The sequence below is a fragment of the Martes martes genome, assembly GCF_963455335.1.
Source record: "Martes martes genome assembly, chromosome: 2".
NCBI lineage: Eukaryota > Metazoa > Chordata > Mammalia > Carnivora > Mustelidae > Martes > Martes martes.
This window is the reverse complement of record NC_137889.1, coordinates 118,903,315-118,927,863: the sequence shown is the minus strand read 5'-3', so window position 1 is coordinate 118,927,863 and position 24,549 is coordinate 118,903,315. Positions and strand designations below refer to the sequence as shown.

Genomic DNA, 24,549 nt, shown 5'->3' with positions numbered 1-24,549 from the left:
TACCTAGGTTGGTTTGGAATATAGAGGCAGTGCTTGGAAGATTCTTATTCTCTTGACTTTTAGCTCTTTTTTGACCTTATTTAGTTTGGGTATCCTAAGAAGTCTGTGGAGTGTCTTACTGAAGAGCTCTCTTCCTGGTTAAAATAACTATAAAATATCAAATTCAAAATTGACATACTATAGTCTTAACCTCCAGTGAGTCTACAGCAACGTACCCCTATGGTCCTAAAGATTATTTCCAAGGGAATTGGAAGTGGGTTTACTCACTAATAGAAATTCACATTAATACTCTGGTGTGGGCTGTTACCACAGTTGTGATAAACCCTCTCCCAGGGCTAACTTAAAACAGCAGTAACTATTCAGTACATGACATGGATGGACAGATTTCCATGAAAGTAGATTAGTTTTTTCTTCACTTCAGTCTTTAACCTGTTCTTTTTTTGTTTTAGAATTAAATACAGGGGAGCCCAAGTCATAGTTTGCATTTTTGTGAAACTCAGTTGCTGCCTATGTTGCCACCTTTCCTAAGAGATATGATGCGCTAACCTCAACTCTCAGGGGTTCACAACTGTGGAGCACCAAGGAGAACATCTGGGCCAATAAGCCACCAATGTGAATACCTCTCATGCTTGCACCAGAAGTGTCCTGACTCAGTTTGTGATTTTTCCCACTGAACCATGCTCCTAACCTTGGGAGTGTAGGAGAGGGCAATTCTGTGTGGAAAAGAGAAGTTTTACAAATTGTGTTCTTTGACAAAGTAGCCTGTTTTGAGGAAATACTTGTTCTTGTCTCCATCACCTTTCCCTGTGGTCTTAGGACATGATGTGGAACTGTAGGCCGTCTTTTCAGAATTCTTCCCAGGAATCTCAGCAGCTGCTAAGAAACATATGGTAAACCATTAGAAAACTACCTTTTAGCTTTCTAAGTTTTCCCATCCTTTATAAAGGGATATCTTGCTTTTATGAACCTTCACAATTAGTTCCCTACTGATCTCTCTTTATCTCTTCTGAAAGTATTTTCTTTCTCACTTCTTTCTAGACCATAAAGACCTCAAGAAGAGAGGATGTCTTATATAACTGGCACATTGTTCGGTGTCTTGCACAAAGGAAGTATTCAATTAACATGTGTTTATTAACTCTTACTGTTGCAGTTCTCTCTTTGTGCTTCAGCTCCTGAGCTCCCACCTCTTACCAGAACTTTTGACAAATTAGTCTCTCTCCCTTTCCCACATCTAGCTCTTCTCCCCTTTTCCTACTATTTCTCTGAGTCTTGCTCTGTCTTCCCTCCACCTCTGTTAAGCACTTATTCTATGAGCCCCCTGTTTTCTGTTGGTATTTTGTCATCTTACATTGTAGGGTACTCTTATCTGGAATTAATGTCCACTCAACCTAATTGTAAGCAGGAGAACAGTCTGAATCTATATTAAATGTCTTTGCACTTTTAGTGTGTTACACAGAGCAGGGACTCAGTGTCTGTTGCCCATGACAGTTCATGTCTTCTCTTCTGCGCTGATAGGTGCTGTTGCTAGATGCTCCTGGCATGTTGCCATGTTACATCTTAGCTAAATTTCAGCAGAGGATGGGGTGTGTAGTTTGTTAACTGCTTTGGGGAACATTGCACAGGAAGTCATTTTCATTTTGTTGCAGATCAACAGGAAATAAGGCTTAGTTGCCAAACTAAAGTAAGAAAAGCAACCAAGCATATTATTCCTCCCTTAGGGACTTTCATTGTTCCAGGAATCATTAGCTTCTCTTCAGATAGTGAAAATTATCCTGGATACCTCAGTTGCACATGCAGAGAAAAGTTTGATAGGAGGAAGATGTTCAGTCTTTTGTTCCAGTTTTACTTTGCATTATCTATACTCTGTTGCAGTTGAATTTATCATATCTTCTAATCACTTATCAGATAGATGTCTTTAAGGAGATCTACTCCTTCCTTTTGTAAAATGGGTCTGGCTTCCTGGATCAAAGACTACTCTTACCTGCAGTACACTTATTTTGGCCGTTTCACTTGCTCATTATTCTTTTTATTGGCATTAGTGATGGTGAGAATACAGGATTACTGACTCTAAAATCTGATCCTCTTTCAAGTTTATTTCATAGGCATGACCATCTTTTAAAATTAGAGTGCCCTAACCTTGGCCCCACTGTGAACTACACACCATGAGGATCAGAGGGGAGGAGATGAGAGAATGGAAACTTTATTCAGATCTTTGGCATGTTTTAATTTTACGTTGCTTTTTCATACTAATTCAATTTCCTTCCAGAATGAAAGTTGGCAATCATTTAGAGAAGTGGTAGAGGAGGTTGGAATCATTGCCCTTGAAATGCATGTCAGAGTCCCTAATCCATAGATTATTGACATAATGAACTCTAAAACTCTTAATAATCATTCCACTATGTAATAACAGCCTGTATTTAGAGAGCTTTAGCAGGTGGATCGTGTGCCTAACCCTGGCTCTGCTCTGTTGGGGTTCGCACATTGCAGCTGTGCCCCAGTCCTCCGGAACAAGAGCTCACCTAGCACCTGCCAGGGAGCGCTCAGCAGCGGGAGCCCTTTCCTCCCACTGGCTTCATTTCACCCTTCGCAGAAATAGAAACACCCCAAACCACAAGATGCCGTATTTCCCTCCAGTTTTCAACTACAGCAGAGGATATTTCTGTACGGATAAGAATGACCAACTAATTTCCGTTACTGTTTTTCATATTTTTCATGTTTGCCATTTTCATTGTTTGCAAAAGACAGCAGACAACAGTAGGACTCCTGGGACTTCAGCTTTTTCATTGCTAAATGTCAGCCTGGAGGGCATCTGTATGCCCTTGGTGGGCATCGTGCTCTTAAAGAGGCAGACCCCCTCACTCACAGCCTCCTCTGTGACATGGGGGCCAGTCCCCCAGTGCACGCTATGTTTTTCTTTACAGCTAGATTAAATGCTGCAGACTTATTATCAGATGTGGCGTGGATGATTCAAATGAAAACAAATGGCCTTGAGTTTAAAAATAGAAGTTGAGAGACTAAATATTTGCACTTAAAAAGGAAGGGAAGAGAACAGAAATCTCCATAGCCAACCAGTTCTTGAAGTCATCCTCACTCAATTATAATTTGCACTTTCCATTCCCTATAACTAAACATTAGATTTCATTTACTCCAGATGCATTTGCCTCAAGTAAATTCAGAATGCCATCCTTCTTTCTGGTGATTGTAAATTTATTTCATGTTTGTGGCCTACATGTGACTGGGTACACTGAATAGTTTTTAAGTGAATCTTAATGACATTATGGGGAGTTTTTTTAATCGTTTGCTTGGTGTGACCTGTTTAGAGTTTTGCAACATTTAGTATTTATAAGAGCTTGACAACATTTTTTACAAACAAATCACATGTTTTTGCAGGAAACTTACAGGCCCTTGGTGGTTGGTGGTAGAGGGATGGAGGGATTTGCTTTGAGCATATCTTTCACAGGTAGACTGAGCTATTGTCTGCAGAATGTATGGTGTTGAGAAAGGTCACAGTATCTTTAATATATACATGACATCTTCTGTTCAGAGAGTCTTGGACAGTTGGTGAAAACCTGAAACAACTTTTTATTTAGCAGACTTGTAAATTCCTTACATTAGTGAGACAATATGCTAAACAGTAGCCTATAAATACAAAAGGAAGCTTTTTAGTGACCTGAAATATTTCTCTACACCTAAGACAAGATTACCAATTAAGATTGTGGTTAAGTACATCAAATATATTTTTTAAAAGAAGTAAAAAATTAACGAGATTTATTTACTTATAATCATTGTTTACGCAATTTCAAGCAATAAATTTTTATGTTCACTAAATGACCCAGTGGATTAACCAAGATGGTAAATTGACTAGCCCATCTTATGTAATTAAAGATAAATCTTGCCAAATGACAGTAGTGAAGTTGCTGCAGACACTCCCCAGGGCAAGTTTTATTGTTTTTACGCATAGTTTTTGTGCTGATGGAGGTCATGCTGGGTGTTTAGTTGATACATTGATAAATTATTTAAGCTCCTTTTTTTTTTTCCTGCTTACCACTAGGCTATTTTACAGTTCTGAAACATTCCCACAGGTTTGTGGTAAAAATATATGTTAGGTCAGTTTGACTATTTATTTTTCACCGCACTAAAGGCTCTGTAAAATAAAAAGTTGAAATAAATGCTGAAAATAAAGTCTTAGGATGAATTTCAGGCTTTCAGTTACCCATCATATGCTCTACTCCCTACCCCCTAGGAAACAACATAAATGCTTCATATCTCCTCCTTGGTGTTTCCTTCATAACCGGTCTTGAGTTCATTCCCTGAACTCTCTACTGTTCCCCTGTCCCTCTGTGGGCTGGGGGAGCAGAGAGCCCTGCAGAGAAGGTGGAGGAGAAGAGTGGGAGAAGCAAACTTGGTCCTCATTCCTAAAACATCCCAAAGAAAACCACTCTCCACTCTTCTTGACCTGTAGCTTTTACCCACTCGCCAGCAAATATAAAAATAATTTATTATCTGTAAAAGTTCTTCTTTTAGATCTGTTGCTCATTTACCTTTACTCTAACATCAACTAACTGGGCTCATATAATGTTTCCAAATAGTTTAACTTCAAATTTGTGTGTGTGAGTGTGTGAGCATGCATGCACACCGTGTAAGTTAATTATATTTAAAGTTATTTACTTTATAGTGCCCAGATCTCTCTCTAACTTTGTAAGTAGAGAACACATGGCTAATCTTTGGACAATTATATTTCAAAAACAATTGAGCCTTCCAAAGAATAAAACTATGCAATAATCTAGATTACTCATAATCTAGACTAAAGGTTGAGGTTTATCAAATCATTAATCATTTTTGTTTTTTCTCTTCGGTCTTGGCAGGATCTGAAAGTATGTGCCAAATACGAAGAAGCCTCTGACAACATGAAAACATTGGTTTTAGATTAGCATCTCTATTACTTGGTTCATTAGAACTTTTGAATTAAAACAAAGTCAATCTTTTCAGTAATAGGATAACAATGTCTAGTGTTTCTGGGCTCTGAATAATTGTGGGACCAAGTTGATTGATCTGCCTAGAAAAATAAAAATATTTGCCATCATCCTAGCAACTTCCTACTTCTGTTGGAACTAGACCACGAATTATAAAAAGATAGTGTGGTTTCTTGCTGTACAGATAGATTGCTGAGATTACTACCAGACGCCCATGACAAAAGAAATAAGACCGAAAGAGAAATTCTGAGAAATGTTATTTAACTTAAACTTTAAATTTAGGTAAGCTCTGGATACCTAGAAGTAACAAAAATAAATGAAAGGAAAAGTTATGCCATTAGAGGGCACTTTTGTAATCTTAGAAGAAGTCAGTTCTTATAGACTGGCTTACCCAAGTCTTATTCTTAAGAGGAATGTATTTTTAGTTGTTTATTTAAAATGACTAATTCTTAAGCTGAGTGTCTGAGAGAGAACATTTTATTGGTGGGGGAAAAAATCTATAGAATCTTAATATCTAAGTAAACCTTTAACCTGAATCACTGAATAGAAGTTGTAAAAATATGTACACTCCATCTGTATAATAGTTTTTTGATTAGCTATCTTCAGTGCTTCTTTTAAAGATTTATTTATTTATTTATTTATTTGACAGACAGAGATCACAAGTAGGCAGAGAGGCAGGCAGAGAGAGAGGGGGAAGCAGGCTCCCTGCTGAGCAGAGAGCCCGATGCGATGCGGGGCTTGATCCCAGGACCCTGAGCCGAAGGCAGAGGCTTTAACCCACTGAGCCACCCAGGCGCCCCTTCAGTGCTTCTTTTAAATACATTTTATTTAAAATAATTCTGCCTATAACCTGATCAAATGATTAACTTTCCATAATAACTGAGTATGCTTTTCCCCAACAGATTAATGTTATTAAATATATATATTTATATATAAATATATATATTTTTATATATAAATTTATATATATAAATATATATATTTATTTATATAAATATAAATAGATGAATGTTATTAAATAGCATTTTGAAAAAGATGGTCCTGTAGAATATAAAGATCTGTGCTTTGGGACCATGCTAATTTTTTCTAGTTTTTTTTTAAAAATAGTTGTTATATATCATTGTGTAATTTTAAGGTGCACACATGATAGTTTGATTTGTATATATTAATGAAATGATTACCACAATAGGGATAGCCAACATCCATCTTCTCATATAGATACAGAGTGGAAAAAAAAGAAAAAAAACGGATAATAATTTTAAATACTTTTCCAAAAAGTGTCTGTTTTGCCCATAATGTATGGCAATTAAAATGGTTAAAATTGTTTCAGAAATAAAAAGTTGATGTGATAGAATTTTAGCTGGAGAAATAATGATTTTTTTTTTTAATAAAGAAAGCAAAAAATAGGGTTGAGTCTCCTCCCTATTGGTGGTAATATAAATAAAAACTTATTTTATTTATATAAAATAAAGTAGATAAGCCAGTAAAATAATTTAGTAAGTAAAACATTGTGTCAACAACTGTGAAGAGTTTGAGATTTTACTCTGCTTGTAAGCTAACAAGTTAGCATGTCATACATAGTTTCATTGATGCTAGATGGCGTGAGACTCCTGGGTCAGAGACAAAAGCACTACTCAGAGCAACTCAGAGCCATCCACAGCAGAATCCACAGTATTATCATTTTCCCCCACTGACTCCCTGACCCCCAATTCCCACAAATGAAAAGAGGAACAGATAGCACCAGCCCCCAGATGGTTTTTTGTTTTTTTTTTTTACAAGAGGAGCCCTGAACTTGGGGAGCCCAGATCTTCCATGGTATAGTGATCGTGCATGCTCTTGGCTCCAGAAACTTTATCTTCCAAGGCTTTTCATTACATAGGCATCCTTGGGAAGATAATCTGGAACAAAGGCAGTGAATTCCTCTGCTCCCAGATGGGCAAAAACAAGCACAGAGACCCATGGAGAACTATCTCTCAACACCTACTTTATAGAATCCTATCATCTGAAGCTATTCACTATTATTTATTTATTTATTTATTCATAAATTAAAAAATAGCTGATGTGGAGAATATAGAGTAATCCTATTTTCCATATTTAACTTACTCATGAAAAATAGTTGTATTTCTTGCATTGTATTATATTCACTATGTGATCTTACCTGTCCAAGCCTCAGTTTGATTATTTTTGAAATGAGAAAATCATAGTGCCTACATCATAGGGTTGTTGCTAGCATTATATGAGATAATATATATAAAGCACTTAGAAGAGTGCAGCAGTTACAAAATAAAACTTATTAATACTGTTTTTATCACTTGCTGATTTAATAAAGAGAAAATCCTTCCCATGGATGGCTAAGGAAGCTGGAAAGATCCCCACCAATCATAACTAGCTACCTCCCTAACTCTAGAGCTGACCTAAATATCCCAAATATCCTGGGGCATCGGGCAGCATGTCCTGCTTGGTCATCCTGCTGTACCATGCAGCTGACCACTTTCTGGGCAAACATAGAGTCTAATGAGGTAAAGCTGCCTGAGAGTGGTTCTAGGGCAAATACACCTGACTATATCATACGCAAGTGCTGCCATCGCATGTTTGCTCTAAGTTTCTAATAAGCATGGAAAGGCAAATTCTAACCATTTCTAAAGAGGCGGATTTTACCGCCTGGCTTCTTCTGCTCTCAAGAGGTAAGGTTTTGGGGCTGCTGCTACAGAGTTAACTGGATATATTCCATTATGCTGAAATAATAATTATTTCTTAATAGGGACACCTGAGCAAATTCTAGCATATCGGATTACTCACTTCTGTTAGCTACAGGAGGAAGGGCATCAGAGGGGAGGGATTAAGGGTTGTGAGTAAAGGTCTCATTCCATTTAGTTAACCATGTCTGTGTTTGTTTCAAATAGGTTCGCTGAGTTTTGATTTTGATCCATCTCGCCATCTTTCATAGTTATAAGTTTCATCTGCTATTAGTAACTAACATGAGCTCCTGCTTTCCATGCCCAACTTTGCTTGGATTCTATTCTGACTATTATCTGGATATCTGAGGTTCAGATTACTTAATGAAACTGCAGAAGTCCTGGTCGTATTCCTCAATTGCTAGCTAGTTGGGAGGAGGAATTGAGGATTCAGTCTCAGAATCATCATTTGTTTTTAGAGAGTATCACCTTAACCCTTGAGAAAATTGAGGTCCACCTGCAGTGGTTAAGTGCTTTGCCTTAGATACAGATCTAGTTTGTGCTGCAACTAAAAAAGTCAGATTTCTTAGTTCTCAGTCAAGTTTTAACTCAATTACAATGCAATTGAGAATTAGAGCCTCTTGTAAGAAATTACGATGGCTTTCTTGAGAGATACTACAGAGGACAAATGTTTGGCCTCTGCAGTCAGATCCACCTGGATTTATAACCGTTCTCTGCTTATGTAAAAGGAGGTTTACTCTTCCATGAGAATAGTACCTACTTCACAAGGTTTTTGTGAGGATTAAATGCAATAATGCAGCTGGTGAATTTAACCCCTTGTTTTGCACATAATAACTCTCAATTACTGCAGATATCTTATATGGAAAACTGCAAAACACATGGCAAAAAAAAAAAAAAACCTTTTTGAAAAAGTAAGTTGTATTTACTTTTTGGGTAAGCTCAGTGTGAGAAAATTGCTTCTCACATTATCATAAAAAAGAAAAGTTTATTCCCTTCAAAAAATATTTTTAGTTGTATGAATCTATTTTTGATAGCACTCCAGGAAAGATAAAATCAAAGTCAAATGATGGCTTAAGTAGAGGTGATCTCAGAGCTGTAGTAATGACTCTTTAGAAATAAAACTGGCTTTCACTTCATTTCAAATTATTGCAGATATTTTCATTCGACTTTCTCACTCTTTAAAGTACTTAAGTATAAGCACACTGTTCCCAGAATGCTTGAAATCCCTGATGTATGTTGCCAGAGAGATAAGGGAAAACCCTCAGAGGAAGCAAGACCTTTCACCAGTACTTGACATCAAAAGAACTTGCCTACCTGAGGCTTCCTGTTAGGGACACTGAGTCATGTAGAAGATGGTGTCCTTGACAATATTCCCACAGCAACGTGCAGTAGAGAGTGATCCATAATTATCTATAGGATCTTTGATGAAAGTCAGTTTGAATGCCAAAATGTAATTCAATGAAAATACTCTGGTAGAGTAGTAAATGTATAACTGTGATGGAGGTTAAGACAAATAACCTAACTCTACAACTTTCCAATGGTCTCACTTGATCCAAGAGTGGGAATCCAAGCCCACTTCTAATATGGCTAAGGTTTACATTTAAATGTTGTGTTGAAGAGTCTAGTAATGAATGATAACTAGACATAAGCAAATAATCTATCTTGTGATTTTGGACAAATTACTTAACCTATAACAAAATTAACTTTATCATCTCTAAAATCTTCTAATTTATGAAAATCTGATCTTGGAAACAAAAATAATTCTATACATGTATAATCCTTAGTCAAGTCTCAAGGAAGCATAAAAGTAATTGTGCAATGGTAATTTTCTGGCTCTCAGTGAGTCTGTGTGTCTCTTTATGCTATGGTTCAATTTTTGAGACATTTGTATACACATTTCTACAAGAACCATATTGGCTTCTGCCATACTGAAGTGGCGATTTTCTCTCTGAATATCCGGAGAAGTTAAAGCACCAAGAATCCATTCATTTCAAAATCTTTTTAATATCTGAAATGCTAGTGAATTTGTTATCAACGTCATGAAATACTTTGGGAACAAAACAAAACAAAACAGGAAATTTATCTTCAAGATCATGTATGTATCCAAAATACATACTACAACTCTAGCTTTCTGTCAAAGCTAAAATATTCTTAACCATCTAGACAGTCTGCAACTTGCCCAAGCGTCTACCTGCAGAACTAATGTAAGCAATCATTTCTGTTGCCCCAGGATGGTGCCTCTCCACTGGTGTCTGCTGTGGCTGCTATTACCACTCAGCTCAAGGACTCAGAAGTTACCCACTCGAGATGAGGAACTTTTTCAGATGCAGATCCGGGACAAGGCATTTTTTCATGATTCATCAGTAATTCCAGATGGAGCTGAAATTAGCAGTTACCTCTTTAGAGACACACCCAAAAGGTATTCTCTCTGCAGTACTTTCCTTATCAATAAATTCATAAAGAATGCTAAAAAGCAAAGTAAACATTTAGACTTAGATTAGATAATTTACAATCAATCTCTGAATAGTATTGCTTATTTTCCTCTAAGAAAAGAAAATGACAATGCAACTGCTAGTCATTAAGTAGAGGTTGTTTGATCCTTGCTGATTGTGATCTCTTTTGGGATGGAGAGAGCAGTTTTTAAAGTTCTTACATTTTAGAATGGTTATTTTCTTATCTTTGGGATAGCAGGAAATTTCTAAGAAGGATTCTGTTGGATTAAGATGAAATTAATCAAGAACAGGGTTCAAAACAGGGACATACGAAGACCCTGAGCTGACCTCTGCCCACTGACACAGCAAAACTACAGCTCCATATAGAACAGTTCTCTCTGAAATAGACATGAAAACTAAACAGTTCCTCCACACAAAGGATAAAAAGGCCACATAGAAATGGATAGGAGAGGCAGAGGCATGATCTTGCCAAAAAACCCTACACTTAGAGTGGCAATTCACAAACAAGAAGACTCTGACAAATACAGAGCACATCCTTGAAGAGAAAGGAGTTTGAGCCCCACATCGGGCACCCCAACCCTTGGGACCTACACCAAAGAGACAAGCCCCCAAAACATCTAGCTTATGCCTGGGAGAACCAAAAGACTATGAGAAAATAAGACTTTCTTTTTGTTCTAAAAGGTTTATTTATTATTTTAGAGAGAGCAAGAGAGTGGGGGTGGGGGTGTGCAGAGGGAAAGAATCTCATGCAGACTCCCCATTGAGTGTGAGCCCAACACGGGGCTCTGTCTCACAACCTGAGATCATGAACTGAGCCAAAACCAAGAGTTGGACACTCAACCAACTGAGCCACCCAGGTGCTCCTTAAGACTCTGCTCTTAAAGGGCATATGTACAGACTTCCTTACCCCAGGACCCAGAGCAAACACAAAAAGTTGAAAAATGCCTAGACTACATACAAAAGAAATTCATTGGCTAATCTTAAAGTGTCTGCTGGAAGGGCAGGGGTCTCTTAGAACTCTTTCAAGGCATGGAGGTGCTAGCAAGTATCGTTTTTGCATTTTCCCTCTACCTTATTAGCACTGCTTGCCCACATCTAGGTTTTCCTATGGCCCACACTGCTAAACCTGACAGGTGGGCTTGCCCCAGCCTGGCACACCCCCACATCCCAACCAAAGCCAGCATATATGCATAGGCCACAAAAAGGATGCCCTTTGAATTCCTCCCTCTAATGACCAGAGCGGTTAAATGTCTGAGCACCCAGGATTGAAATAATCAGGGAGACAGTTCTTGGCAGGCTATCCCCACCAGGATACTGCAGAGACTAAGACTGAGACACCCCCAGGCTTCCTGTAATCAATCCTTCAAGAATGGGAGAGATACTTCTTTCACCTAATGTATAGAAACCAACACAGAGAGTTGAACAAAATGAAAACAAACAAACAAAGGAATATATTCTAAATGAAGAACAAGATGAAACTCCAGAGAGGAAAAAAACAAAAAACAAAAAAACCTTAATGATACAAAGATAAGTAATTTACCTGATAAAAAGTTCAACGCAGTGGTCATAAAGATGCTCAGCAATCTTGGGGGAAGAATAGGTGAACACAGAGGGAATTTCAACAAAGAGACAGAAAATATAAGAAAGCATTACCAGACAGAAGTCATAGATCTTAAAAATACAGTAACCAAACTGAAATATACATTATAGGGGTTCATCAACAAATTAGATAAAGCACAAGAAAGGATCAGTAACCCAGAAGCCAGGGCAGTGCAACTCACCCAAACAGAGCAGGAAAAAGAAAAAATAATCTGAAAAAATGAAGATCATTTAAAAAACCTATAGGACAACATCAGGTTGAACAACATTTGCATATTAGAGGTCCCAGAAAGAGACCCTAACCTGAAGGATAAAACATATATCCATGTTCAGGAAGCCTAGAGTTCAAAATAAGATGAACCTAAAGAGATCCACACTAAGATATATTACATTAAAATGTCAAAATTCAAAGATAAATAGAAAATCTTATAACCAAGAGGGAAACTTGTTACAAATAAGGGAACCTCCACAAGATGATCAGCAGATTTTTCAGCAGAAATTTTGCAGGCCAGAAAAGAGTGACATGATATATTCAAAGTGCTGAAAGCAAAAAAACTTCCAACCATGACTACTCACCTAGCAAGATTTTCAGAATTAAAGAAAGATAAAGAGTTTTCCAGACAAGCAAAAACTAAAGGAGTTCACCACCACTAAACCAGCCTTGTCAGAAATGCTAAAAAGATGTCTTAAGATGAAAAGAAAGGGCACTAACCAATACCAAGAAAACATATGAAAGTAAAAATTTCCCTGGTAAAGGTAAATAAATAGACTGGTATATATACATATAGGCTTATATTTGTAAGTCTCATGGTGACAACAAAGCAAAAACCTATGGCATATACAAAAATATAATGAGAATGGAATAAACATAACACTAAAGAAAGCCATCAAACCACAAGGGAAGAAAGCAACAGAAAGAGAAAGAACAGAAGGGAATGATAAAAAGAGCCAGAAAATGATTAACAAAATGGCAGCAGCAGTATACACCTACCTATAATTTAAACATAAATGGACTAAATTCTCCAATCAAAAGGCATGGAGTGGCTAAATGGATTTAATTCCATATGCTCCCTGACAAGAGATTCACTTTAGATGTAAGGACACACACAGATTGAAAGTAAAAGGGCTGGGAAAAGATGTTCCATGCAAATAGAAACCAAAAAAGTTGGGGTAGCTATTATATCAGACAAAATAGACTATAAAGCAAAAGACTATAATAAAAGACAAAAGATGGGCATTACATAATGATTCAGGGGTCAATCCAGCAAGAAGGTATAACATTTGCAAATATATTTTTAAATTTTGTTAACATTTGTAGGTATTTATAGACCCAATATAGATTAGGAGCACCTAAACATATAAACAAATATTCACAGACCTAAAGGGAGAAATTGAGAGCAATACAACTATAGTAGGGGGACTTAGTACCCCATATTCATCAATGGATGCCTCATCCAGACAGAATATGAATATCAATGTGGAGACATGGCCTTAAATGAAACATTAGACCATTTACTAGATATATACAGAACATTCCACCCATAAGCAGCAGAATATACATTTTTCTCAAGTGCACACAGAACATTCTCCAGGATCAATCATATGTTAGGACACAAAAAAAGTCTCAATAAATTTAAGAAGATTGAAATTACACCAAACATCTTTTAGAACATAATTGTATGAAACCAGAAATCAATCACAAATATGTGGAGATTTAAAAACATGCTACTGAACAACCAATAGGTCAATGAAAAAATAAAAAAAAAAATACCTGAGACAAATGAAAGTGTGAAAGTCACACACCAAAATTTATGGCACACAGCAAAAGCATTTATAAGAGGAAGTTTTTAGTGATATAGGACTGGCTCAAGAAATCAGAAAAATCTCAAATAATTTAAATTTTATACCTAAAGGAGCTAGGAAAATAGGAATAAATGAATCCCAAAGTTAAAAGAAGGAAGAAAATAATAAACATCAAAGTGGAAATAAATAAGATAGAGACTAAAAGAGACAATAGGAAAAAAAATCAATGAAACTAAGAGCTTCTTCTTTGAAAAGATAAACAAAATTGATAAACTTTTAGCTCCACTCACTAAGAAAAAAAGAGAGGACTCAAAATCAGAAATAAATGAGAGTAAGTTGTAATTGATACCAAAAAGATACAAAGGACCTACTATGTGATTAATATGAAGAACTATATGCCAATAAATTGTACAAACCAGGAAAAAAGTGGATAAATCCCCAGAAACATATACTCTTTAAGACTGAATCATGAGGAAATAGAAAATATGAATAGACCAATTACTAACAAGAAGATTGCTAGTCCCAACAAACAAAAGTTCAGGACCAGGTGGCTTCACTAGTGAATTCTACTAAATATTCAAAGAAGATCTAATACCTATCCTCCTCAAAATATTTCAGAAAATTCTGGCCTCATTTTATGAGCCCAACACTACACTGACACTGAAACTAGATATAAGGACACCACAAACAAATAAACAAACAAACAAAAATTACAGGCCAATATCCCTAATGAGCATAGATGCAAAACCCCTCAACAAAATATTAGCAGACCAAATTCAAATAATACATTAAAAAGATCATACACCACCATCAAGTTGGATTTATTCCAGGGATGCAAGGATGATTCAAGATCCACGAATCAATAAATGTGATACCACATTAACCAAATGAAGGATAAAAATCATATAATCATCTCAATAGATGCAGAAAAAGCATTTGGTAAATTCAACATCTATTTATGAAAAAAACTTTCCACAAAGCAGGTATAGAGGGAATGTATCCCCACGTGATAAAGGCCATATGTGACAAGCCTGTAGCTAATATGACACTCAATGGTGAAAAGAAGAAAGCTTATCCTCTAGGATTAAGGACAAGGAAAGGATGCCCACACTTGCCACTGATAAGTGACATGGTATTGGGAGTCCTGGCCCAACCATTTAGAAAGAAAATTATATAAAAGGTGTTCAAATTGGAAAGATAGAAGTAAAACTGTTACTGTTTGCAGGCAACATGATTTTATATATAGAAAACCCTGAAGCTCCCACCAAAAAACTGGTGTAACTAATAAAAAATTTATTAAATTTGCAGGATACAGAAATCAATATACAAAAATCTATTGTTTTTTTAGTACACCAATAATAAACTACCAGAAAGAGAAACTAATGAAAACAATCCTGTTTACAATTGCATCAAAAAGAACAGAATACTTAGGAATAAATTTAACCATGGAGGTAGAAGACCTGTATACTGAAAACTGACATTGGTGAAAGAAAGTGAAGAAGACACAAATAAATGGAAAGATACTCTGTGTTCATGAATTGGAAGAATTAATATTGTCAAAATGTCCATACTAACCCAAAGCAAACTATAGATTCCATGAAATCCCTATCAAAATTCCAACGACATTTTTCACAGAACTAGAGCAAATAATTCTAAAATTTGTCTGGATCCACAAAATCCCTGAAAACCAAAACAATCTTGAGAAAGAAGGACAAAGCTAGAGATACTATGTTTCCTGATTTCGAACTGTACTACAAAGGTACAGTAATCAAAACAGTATGGTATTGGCATAAAAGCAGATACATGGATCCATGGAGCAGAAAAGACAGCCTGGAAATAAACCATGAACACATGGTCAATTAATTCATGACAAAGGAGCCAAGAATATACAATGGGAAAAGGAGAGTTTGTTTAAAACAATGTTGTTGGGAAAACTGGACAGCCATGTGCCCAAGAATGAAACTGGACCACTAAACCAAACACAGGCAGTAAGCTCCTTGATATTGGTCTTAGCAGTGTTCTGGGTTCTTTTATTTTCTTGGTTTGTTTGGGTGGGTGGGTGGGTTGGTTGCTTGATTTTGAATCTGTCTCCAAAGGCAAGGGCAACAAAAGCAAAAATAAACAGGTGGGACTACATCAAGCCAAAAAACTTTTGCATAGTGAAGGAAATCATTAACAAAATAAAATGCAACCTACTGAATGGGAGGAGATATTTGCAAATCATACATCTAATAAGGGGTTAAAATCCAAATTATATAAAGAATGCATACAACTTAAAAACACAACTAACCTGCTTTAAAAATGGGCAGAGGATATGAATAGACCTTTTCCAAAGAAGACATACATATGGCCAAGAGGTACATGAAAAGATGTTCAACATCACTCATCATCAGGCAAATGCAAATCAAAACCATAATGAGATGCCACCTCACACCCATCAGAATGACTATTATCAAAAAGACAAGAGATAACAAATATTGGCAAGAATGTGGAGAAACAGGAATCCTCGTGCAGTGTTGATGGAAATGCAAATTGGTACAGCCATTATGGAAAACAGTAATAGGTCCCTCAAAAACCTATAAATAGAACTATCATATGATCCAGCAATTCCACTTCTGAGTATCAATCCAAAGAAAATGAGGGGATGTAATGTACAGCATGGTGACTACAGTCAGTAATATTATATTGCATATTATGTAACTTTTTATGGTTACAAGGGGGAAGTAGATTCACTGTGATGACCATTTCACAGTGTATACAGAAATCATAACTTTGTTCATTTGAAATTAATATATTTCAGTTGTATCTCAATTAAAAAAAAGCTTAAGTAGCTAAAAAATATGAAATTAAGTGAATACATGATTCCTCAAGGGTTTACATTGTATTATAAGGATAATATTTCTGGGGTGCCTGAGTGGCTCAGTTGGTTAAGCATCCGACTCTTGATATCAGCTCAGGTCTTGGTCTCAAGGTCGTGAGCTCTAGCCCTGTACTGGACTCCATGCTGGGTGTGGAGCCTACTTAAATTAAAAAAAAAAAAAAAAAAGATAATATGTCTTTGAACAATATTCTTAGGTTATGAGAATATTAAACCAAACTGTAGTAAAAACTATCACAGTTCATTTACCTTTACTCCATCAACAAATTGGACTCTCATAATGGTTCTAAATATTTTGATCTTAAAAAATGATACATACTTGTTTATTCTTTCCTGACTTGACTTTTTTCTCCCCACAAATAATGATCAGGGGCTTTCATACCTACATTGGGATGAAATGTTACCTCATGTTGAGTTGAGAGTTACAGCAACAATAGAAACATCATTTCTAGGAGTGAAATACGCAGTGGGAGGCACTCATAGACATTGTTGATATTACAACTAATGGTGAAATTCCAGATAAAATTTAGCAACAGCGGATAGCTTTTTTCATTAATTATTCTTATGTTTACACATAAATTCCAAAAGCTAAATGGTTCATGGAGTGTTTATCCCTCAGCTTTGGCATTATAATTTGGGGCCATGTTTTCTTAGTTGTTCATTGCATTTCTGTCTGCCTCACCAGCCAGTAAATAATCTGGAGCACATAGATCATGCCCTATTATCTCTGATTACTGTTCTCTTCCATACTCCGGGTATGGTAGCCGACAAATGTTTGTCAAATTGTTAAAGTTTATTCAGATTATCTTTTATCCCTAATCGTAAGTGCTTCCATATGAAAACGTTGAGTTAGAGGGACTCCCTGCTGTTTTATATGTATAATGAGTACCTTGTGGAATGCAAGAATTGTTTTGTCATTGGTTGCCTGTGGCCTGTATGTAAGTTAGTAAGACGCAGTTACTTTGGGAAATAAGCTACTTCCTTGTTTGAAAGGAGAACAGAAGGTAGTAGATGAACTGACACATTGATTCCTGCTTCAGCAGGTGGCTCTGCTACCAACATAAACATGGAATCCTAGAAGTTTTGAACACTTTTTTACTTACATGATGCCAAACAAAATATTTTGTTGTACCTATTTCTTTGTAACAGAGATGGGATCAGTTGTGTGTGTATTGTTAATATATCCAATGCAGCCTGGCCAAAGGAACAAAATTCTACTCTCCAAAAGTAGACTGAATTGGAAAATTAAGCCATCTGACACCTGTCTTGAAAGATGCTTATGATACATATACCTTCCCACCCAGTAAATAGTACAGTTATTTTGTCTAGATGACATCTAACTTTATTATTTTCTGAACAAGTTGTTTTTACTTTTATAGAGTCTTGTCCTCCTACTGCCTGCCCCCCACCCTTCTTCTTTTAATTCATATTTGAATGGTGAGGGGAGAAAGTACTGGTAGTGCCATTCAGATTCGGTATCTTTAGATAGAAACAGACTTGAGGTGTAAGGCTCCTGCAGCTGGAACAATAGGGTTGGTGTTAGGATTCTTGGGTTCTATTCATTAATTTCGTAATTGATCATTCAAAAATATTTACCAAGAACTTACTACATGTAGAAATCAGTACTAAAGGCTGGGACTACAATGACATGGCAAATGGACCCTAAGTGGGCCTTTGTTGAGAAAATGACAATCAAATAATACAAATATATAGTCACAAATTTCAATAAGCACCCCAGGTGAAAAGTACAGGACACTGAGAATGCACAAGGACCTGACCCAGAATTAGGAGTCAGAAAAGGCAGCCCTGAATTCAGAGGTGACATGAGTAAGGGCAAAGGGGTGCATTTCAGGCATATGAAACAACATCCCAGAGGTTCCAACATAGGGCGGATTCTAGGAAACTAGGAGCGCCCCATGTGGTTCAAGCTCGGAAGACGAGAGGCCAGTGAGGTAGGCAGGGGCTCCACCACTGAGGAAGTTTTAGACTCTGCAAACAATTAAGGACTTTTCCCCAAAAAGCTGAAGTCTAAACTTACTCATCAATTCATTCAACAAGTATTTATTGGGAATTATTTTAGTCTCTAAGTCTTCATCAATGAACCAAATGCCCACCCCTCTTACATCTTTCATTCTAGTTAGAGGAGATGGAAAAATAAAAAGGTAAACAAAGAAATATGTAATATGTCAGGTAGTGATAAGTGCTTTGAAGACAAATGAAGACGTGTGAAAGAGAGCTTCATGGGTAGGAAGGTGGTATTTTCCATAAGCGGTCAGAGTAGGTCTGTTAAGTGAATAAAAAGAAAACCAGTGATTTTTCCAGTGACTCTTGATAAGTCCTAGAACCAATGATCTCAGTCTCAACTGGTCCACTTCCCCACAGGTATTTCTTTGTGGTTGAAGAAGACAATACTCCATTATCAGTCACAGTCACTCCCTGTGATGCACCTTTAGAATGGAAACTGAGTCTCCAAGAGCTGCCAGAGGACACAAGCGGGGAAGGCTCGGGTAAGCAGCATGTTAAGTCTGGCCCTGGACCCCTGAATGGATAACTAAAAGACCCATGACATAGACAGCCTTCCGTCTATAAGAAAAAACAGCGTGGATGCATGGGGAAGACATTGGAGATTTTGCAGTGGGGATGGCACTGAATGACAGTGATCTTGACACTGTCAAAACCACTTGACAGTTAAGAGAGACAGACTCGGAGCCTGAAGGGGGTGAGGAAAATGGAAAGGTTTGGACAAGCCTCTCTAGCTGTGGTTTGCAATCTCACCCAAAGATTGGAATCAGCACTGGGGGCTTTAAAAACTACTGATGCCTGGATCCCACCCTTAAAGGTTCTTATTTAATTGTCCTGGAGTGTGATCTGGACATCGGGACTACTAAAATCTCCCCCTAGGTGATTCTGGTATGCAGCCAAGATCTCTGGGGAGTAAAGGGTGGCACCGAAAAGAGGAGTAAAAAGGCTTTGAGCGCCATTGAAAGGCCAGGATGACAAGAAAGTCAGTAGGAGGGGTATGTTAGGCATTTAAAGAAGATACAGATTGCGGAAAGCAAATACCAAGATACAGGGAAGTGAGAAGAATCCATATGAGGCTCTGGGGTGACCTGCTTCCTTCAAGGGGTGAAGGCATCACAGCTTAAAGGTGAAGTCTTCGTGCTGGTGCCACACAAAGGATGCAAGCTAGATGTGCTGCTCATAGTGATGAGATGACAGAGTGTTGTAACTAGGAAAGTATGTCATCATGGGAGATAGAGAATAAATAACGGCATGAGATCGTTCATCTCCTGGTTTGGAACTGTGAAATTCTACATCCCTCACTCAATTTGCAGTAATAAGCTGAACAGGATGCATTCTCACACTGGCTACCCAATCCTTCACCAGGTCCTGGTGTCTAAGTTTATCTGGTGTCTATGTGGTATCTGATATTAAGAATAAAAAGATAGAAAAAAATTAGTTTGGTTGCAATACTTTCCTTCTATTATTCCTAGGCATACGTTTTCTACACTGAAAATTAGGTCCTCTTACTGGTGCTTCATATTCTATGTTTTAGTGAGAGGCTGTCCAGTCCTGGTAACAAGAATAAAACTAGTGAAATAGCTGGCCATCAAAATGCAATCAAATTGCAATCAAAATGCAATCAAATCCTTTTGATAAGCAGATTGATAGTAGGGATTAATCTTTCAAAGGCTTACAGTCTTTGACCTAAAACTTTCAGTAATTACAGTCAATTCTGAAGCCTAAATTTAAATTCAGAAAAGCCAACATGTATGTGTGTGTGTGTATATATATATATAGAAAGATAGCTATAGATATATACATATATACACACATACACACACACACACACACACACACACGGCACTATCTTAAATGGTCAAAAATTGACCAACGGTATTATTTAAATATTTATGAAAATATTGTTTTTTTACAAAATTATTATATTATTATAAATTTTAGTGTAAAATAATAATTTATTTTATAAAATAAAACATTATAAAATAATAATTTTATTTATTATAAAATAATAATTTTAAGTGAAGAAGACAGGATTCAAAATGGAGGTTCATTTGGGAACATATATGTATGAGAATAAGTGTTATTAACTTATAGAGAAAGATGAAATAGAATAAGATCAATTGCATAAAACATGTAAAGGACTGAGTGGCAATGAATCAAAATATTAATGAAGGACTGTCTTGGGATCATGAATTAATGGATGATTTTTTTATCTTGTCCTTTTCCTCTATTTCCCAATTATCTACTGGGAACATCATAATTTTTTTTAAGATTGATTGATGTATTTATTTTAGAGAGAGAGAGAACAAGTGGGGAGAGGGTCAGAGGGAGAGGAAGAGAGACTCCCAAGCAGACTCCACCAAGCACGGAGCCTGACTTGGGGCTCAGTCCCACACCCCTGAGATCATGACCTGAGCAGAACTCAAGAGTTGGACGCTTCACTCGGTCTGGACTGAGCCACCCAGGCACCCCACATTATTATTTTTATAACAGCGCAAAAAGAAGATCATCTTAAAAACAGAATCTAAGGTCGGCACACCACAGTGCATACCCTGACCCGTAGCTTGTGTTTCTCTCCTGTCTTCTAGGTGAGCCTGAGCCTCTAGAGCAGCAGAGGCAGCAGATCATTCATGAGGAAGGCACGGAATTATTCTCCTACAAAGGCAATGATGTGGAGTATTTCATATCTTCTAGTTCTCCATCTGGTTTATACCAGTTGGAGCTGCTTTCAACAGAGAAAGACACGCATTTCAAAGTCTATGCCACCACAACCCCAGAGTCTGATCAGCCCTACCCTGAATTACCTTATGACCCAAGGGTGGATGTGACCTCCCTGGGACGCACCACGGTCACTTTGGCCTGGAAACCGAGCCCCACGGCCTCGTTGCTGAAACAACCCATTCAGTACTGTGTGGTCATCAACAAGGAGCACAATTTCAAAAGTCTCTGTGCGGTAGAAGCCAAACTGAGTGCAGACGACGCTTTTATGATGGCTCCAAAACCCGGTCTGGACTTCAGCCCCTTTGACTTTGCCCATTTCGGGTTTCCTTCAGAGAATCCGGGTAAAGAACGCAGCTTCCTAGCAAAGCCTTCTCCAAAACTGGGGCGGCATGTGTACTGGAGGCCCAAGGTCGACATTCAGAAAATCTGCATCGGGAACAAGAACATCTTCACCGTCTCGGATCTGAAGCCCGACACGCAGTACTACTTCGATGTCTTCGTGGCCAACAGCAACAGCAACACGAGTACGGCGTACGTGGGCACCTTCGCCAGGACCAAGGAAGAAGCGAAACAGAAGACAGTTGAGCTAAAAGACGGGAAAGTGTCGGATGTATTCGTCAAACGGAAGGGAGCGAAGTTTTTACGCTTTGCGCCGGTCTCTTCTCACCAAAAAGTCACTTTCTTTATTCACTCCTGTCTGGACGCTATTCAGATCCAAGTGAGAAGGGATGGGAAACTTCTCCTGTCTCAGAATGTGGAAGGCATTCGGCAGTTTCAGCTCCGAGGAAAGCCCAAAGCGAAGTATGTCATCCGACTGAAAGGACACAAGAAAGGGGCGTCGATGTTGAAGATCCTGGCTACCACGAGGCCGAGCAAGCAGCCGTTCCCCTCTCTTCCTGAAGACACGAGAATCAAAGCCTTCGACAAGCTCCGCACCTGCTCCTCCGCCACCGTGGCGTGGCTGGGCACTCAGGAGAGGAACAAGTTCTGCATCTACAAAAAGGAAGTGGACGATAGCTACAATGAAGACCAGAAGAGAAGAGAGCAAAACCAATGCCTAGGACCAGACACGAGGAAGAAATCGGAAAAAGTCCTCTGTAAATATTTCCACAGTCAAAACCTACAGAAAGCAGTGACCACGGAAACAATTAAGGGGCTTCTGCCCGGAAAGTCTTACCTGCTGGATGTGTATGTCATAGGACACGGGGGCCACTCGGTGAAGTACCAGAGTAAAGTCGTGAAAACCAGGAAGTTCTGTTAGTTACCTCCTATGGCAAGATGCTGTTACATAGACCTGCAGGAGAGACATGGAATCACTTTAAGTATAAACTGACTACTCCCACGGCTGAGAGAAGTGGCGACCGGTCCTTGGACTGTGGACAGAAGGATATCAACTTGTGTATATTGGTGTCTATAGGAGTAACTGTTGAGGAGTCTTGTTCTAGTGTGCCTCAGTGGTGCCTAGTGTGCGTCTGCTGCCCATTGCTGTCAGAGAGGGCATCTGGAAGGAACTGCCATCCCTTGCTTTGACCACTGCATGAACTGCTTCTAAATTATTTTATTACCTGAAAATTTAAAATATGCCATTCATTGCACACATCCACAAATGCAAATCATTCCTCTCTATAGATGCTAGGATATATATAAATTATTTTATAAAGTCTTGTTTTAAATGTCAGTGTTTCTATGATTGTAAACTATTAAATTCTTTTCCTGTTAAAGTACAGATCTAATCTAAGTATATAATTAAGTGGACGGCCCTCTAGTCAATTATATTGCTATTGTAAATTCTTATCTGTTGAGTAAAATGTTTAAATACTGTATGTATCTCATGTACAAAGTTGACATACATTATATTCATGTACATAAAATTAAAGATATTAGATTATATACTGTTCATTTTCCCAAGCAGCTACCACGGTGTATTCAATTTCTATTCTGTTCAAAAACTGCGCCCTTATATAATTTGGCACCAGAATCAACCTTCGTAGTAATAGTTGAGATAGCATGCTGCATCTCTCCAAAGTTACTGTGGCATTAGAGATACAGTTTGCTTTCGGACACTGATTTGGAGCCAGGTGTCATGATTGTTGAGAGAGTTCCAACAGACTTGTTTTAAAAGAATAAGCAAAAAAAAAAAAAAAAAGAATAGGCAAAGTCAAACACTGTAGCTCAACAAGGATTTAACAGATCGTTCTCAACAGCCTAAAATATATTACATTTATTTTAAAAATAAGCATCTATTTTAAGTACAAAATTGGGATGTCCCAAGTATTTTCCATCTGCTTGAATATTAGCAAGATAATGATTTTAATGTCTATCTGAAGCAATCTAGCAACCACCAGTTAGGACTTTACTTGGTAACGAGGAGACAACAGAAGCTACTGTTTTGATAACATTAACAGTCCGATACTTTGATTTTTCACCAATTTTTACAAAGTAATTTTGGCGTAATTAAAATTTAGGCAAATAATAACAGAAACCATTTAGCAAAGACGGTGCCAAGAGCACCTTTAGATCATTTCATTCTCCACGGTTCTATAAATGAGAACATTAGATCAGGATTCAGAAGAGTGTAGAATTTGTGGTCACCAGAGCTATATAACTTTAGCAGATCTGTTAACTCCCACTGTCCCCCTTGCCCATCTATAAATTGGGTGGTGACAGATTTGGGTAAGATGACATTAGAAGATACTTGGTATTATTAAAAGACATTGTCTTTTGTAGAATTCTATGATTCTGAAATTATAAAGTGCTCCTGTAACTACAAGTGGAGACAGATGCAACCTCTTGACCTCTCCACTGTCCCCCATGTACTGGCACCAGCCTCCATGTGGCAGGCATGCGTCAGTAGCATTCCTCTGGCAGGGAGGATCGCTATGGCTGAGGTAGTGTACGTGGTGGTCATTTTGAAAGGTCCTCTGATCACCTGAGGATAAAACATGTCCCCTAAGAATCCATCATCCAACTCCTCTGGGTTATGATATCAAAAGAAAATTGATCACATCCATATAAAACAGCAACAGTACCCGAAAGAATGTTAAAAAAGGGGAAAAAAAAAAAAGTCACATGCTAAGTGGCCATGTAGCCAATCAACCTGGAAGGAGAACTTAAAATTGACAACATTCCAGAGATGCTACATCCTAAGCTATAAATGGGGTGCATTTGAAAGGAGAACTTTCTCCTGTTACTCGCAAATATGTTTTTATAGAGCAGTGTGCTAAATGGAACGACAGAGGATCAAAGAGTTATTGCAGCTTCTGAAGATGATGGACTTATTCTCCGATATTGCTTAATGCCTATGGACCCCTGGGAACCCAGCCAAGTCAATTTAACCAAGCTCTTACCTTTCAGCCCGCTGTGACGGTGGTTTCTACGTAGTCTGGATAAATTCGAGAATTCTT

At 37.7% G+C, this 24,549-nt stretch overlaps 1 protein-coding gene across 1 annotated transcript; it reads left to right on the top strand.

Moving 5' to 3' along the window:
- Positions 1 to 9,900: 9,900 nt before the first annotated feature.
- NDNF (neuron derived neurotrophic factor) lies at positions 9,901 to 23,049 on the top strand (the record flags this gene model as incomplete). The annotated part of the gene is made up of 3 exons (XM_080797165.1): positions 9,901 to 10,088; positions 18,785 to 18,909; positions 21,013 to 23,049. The coding sequence occupies 3 exons, from the start codon at positions 9,901 to 9,903 to the stop codon at positions 22,404 to 22,406; spliced, it is 1,707 nt and encodes a 568-aa protein (XP_080653291.1). The 3' UTR covers positions 22,407 to 23,049.
- Between the last annotated feature and the right edge of the window lie 1,500 nt (positions 23,050 to 24,549).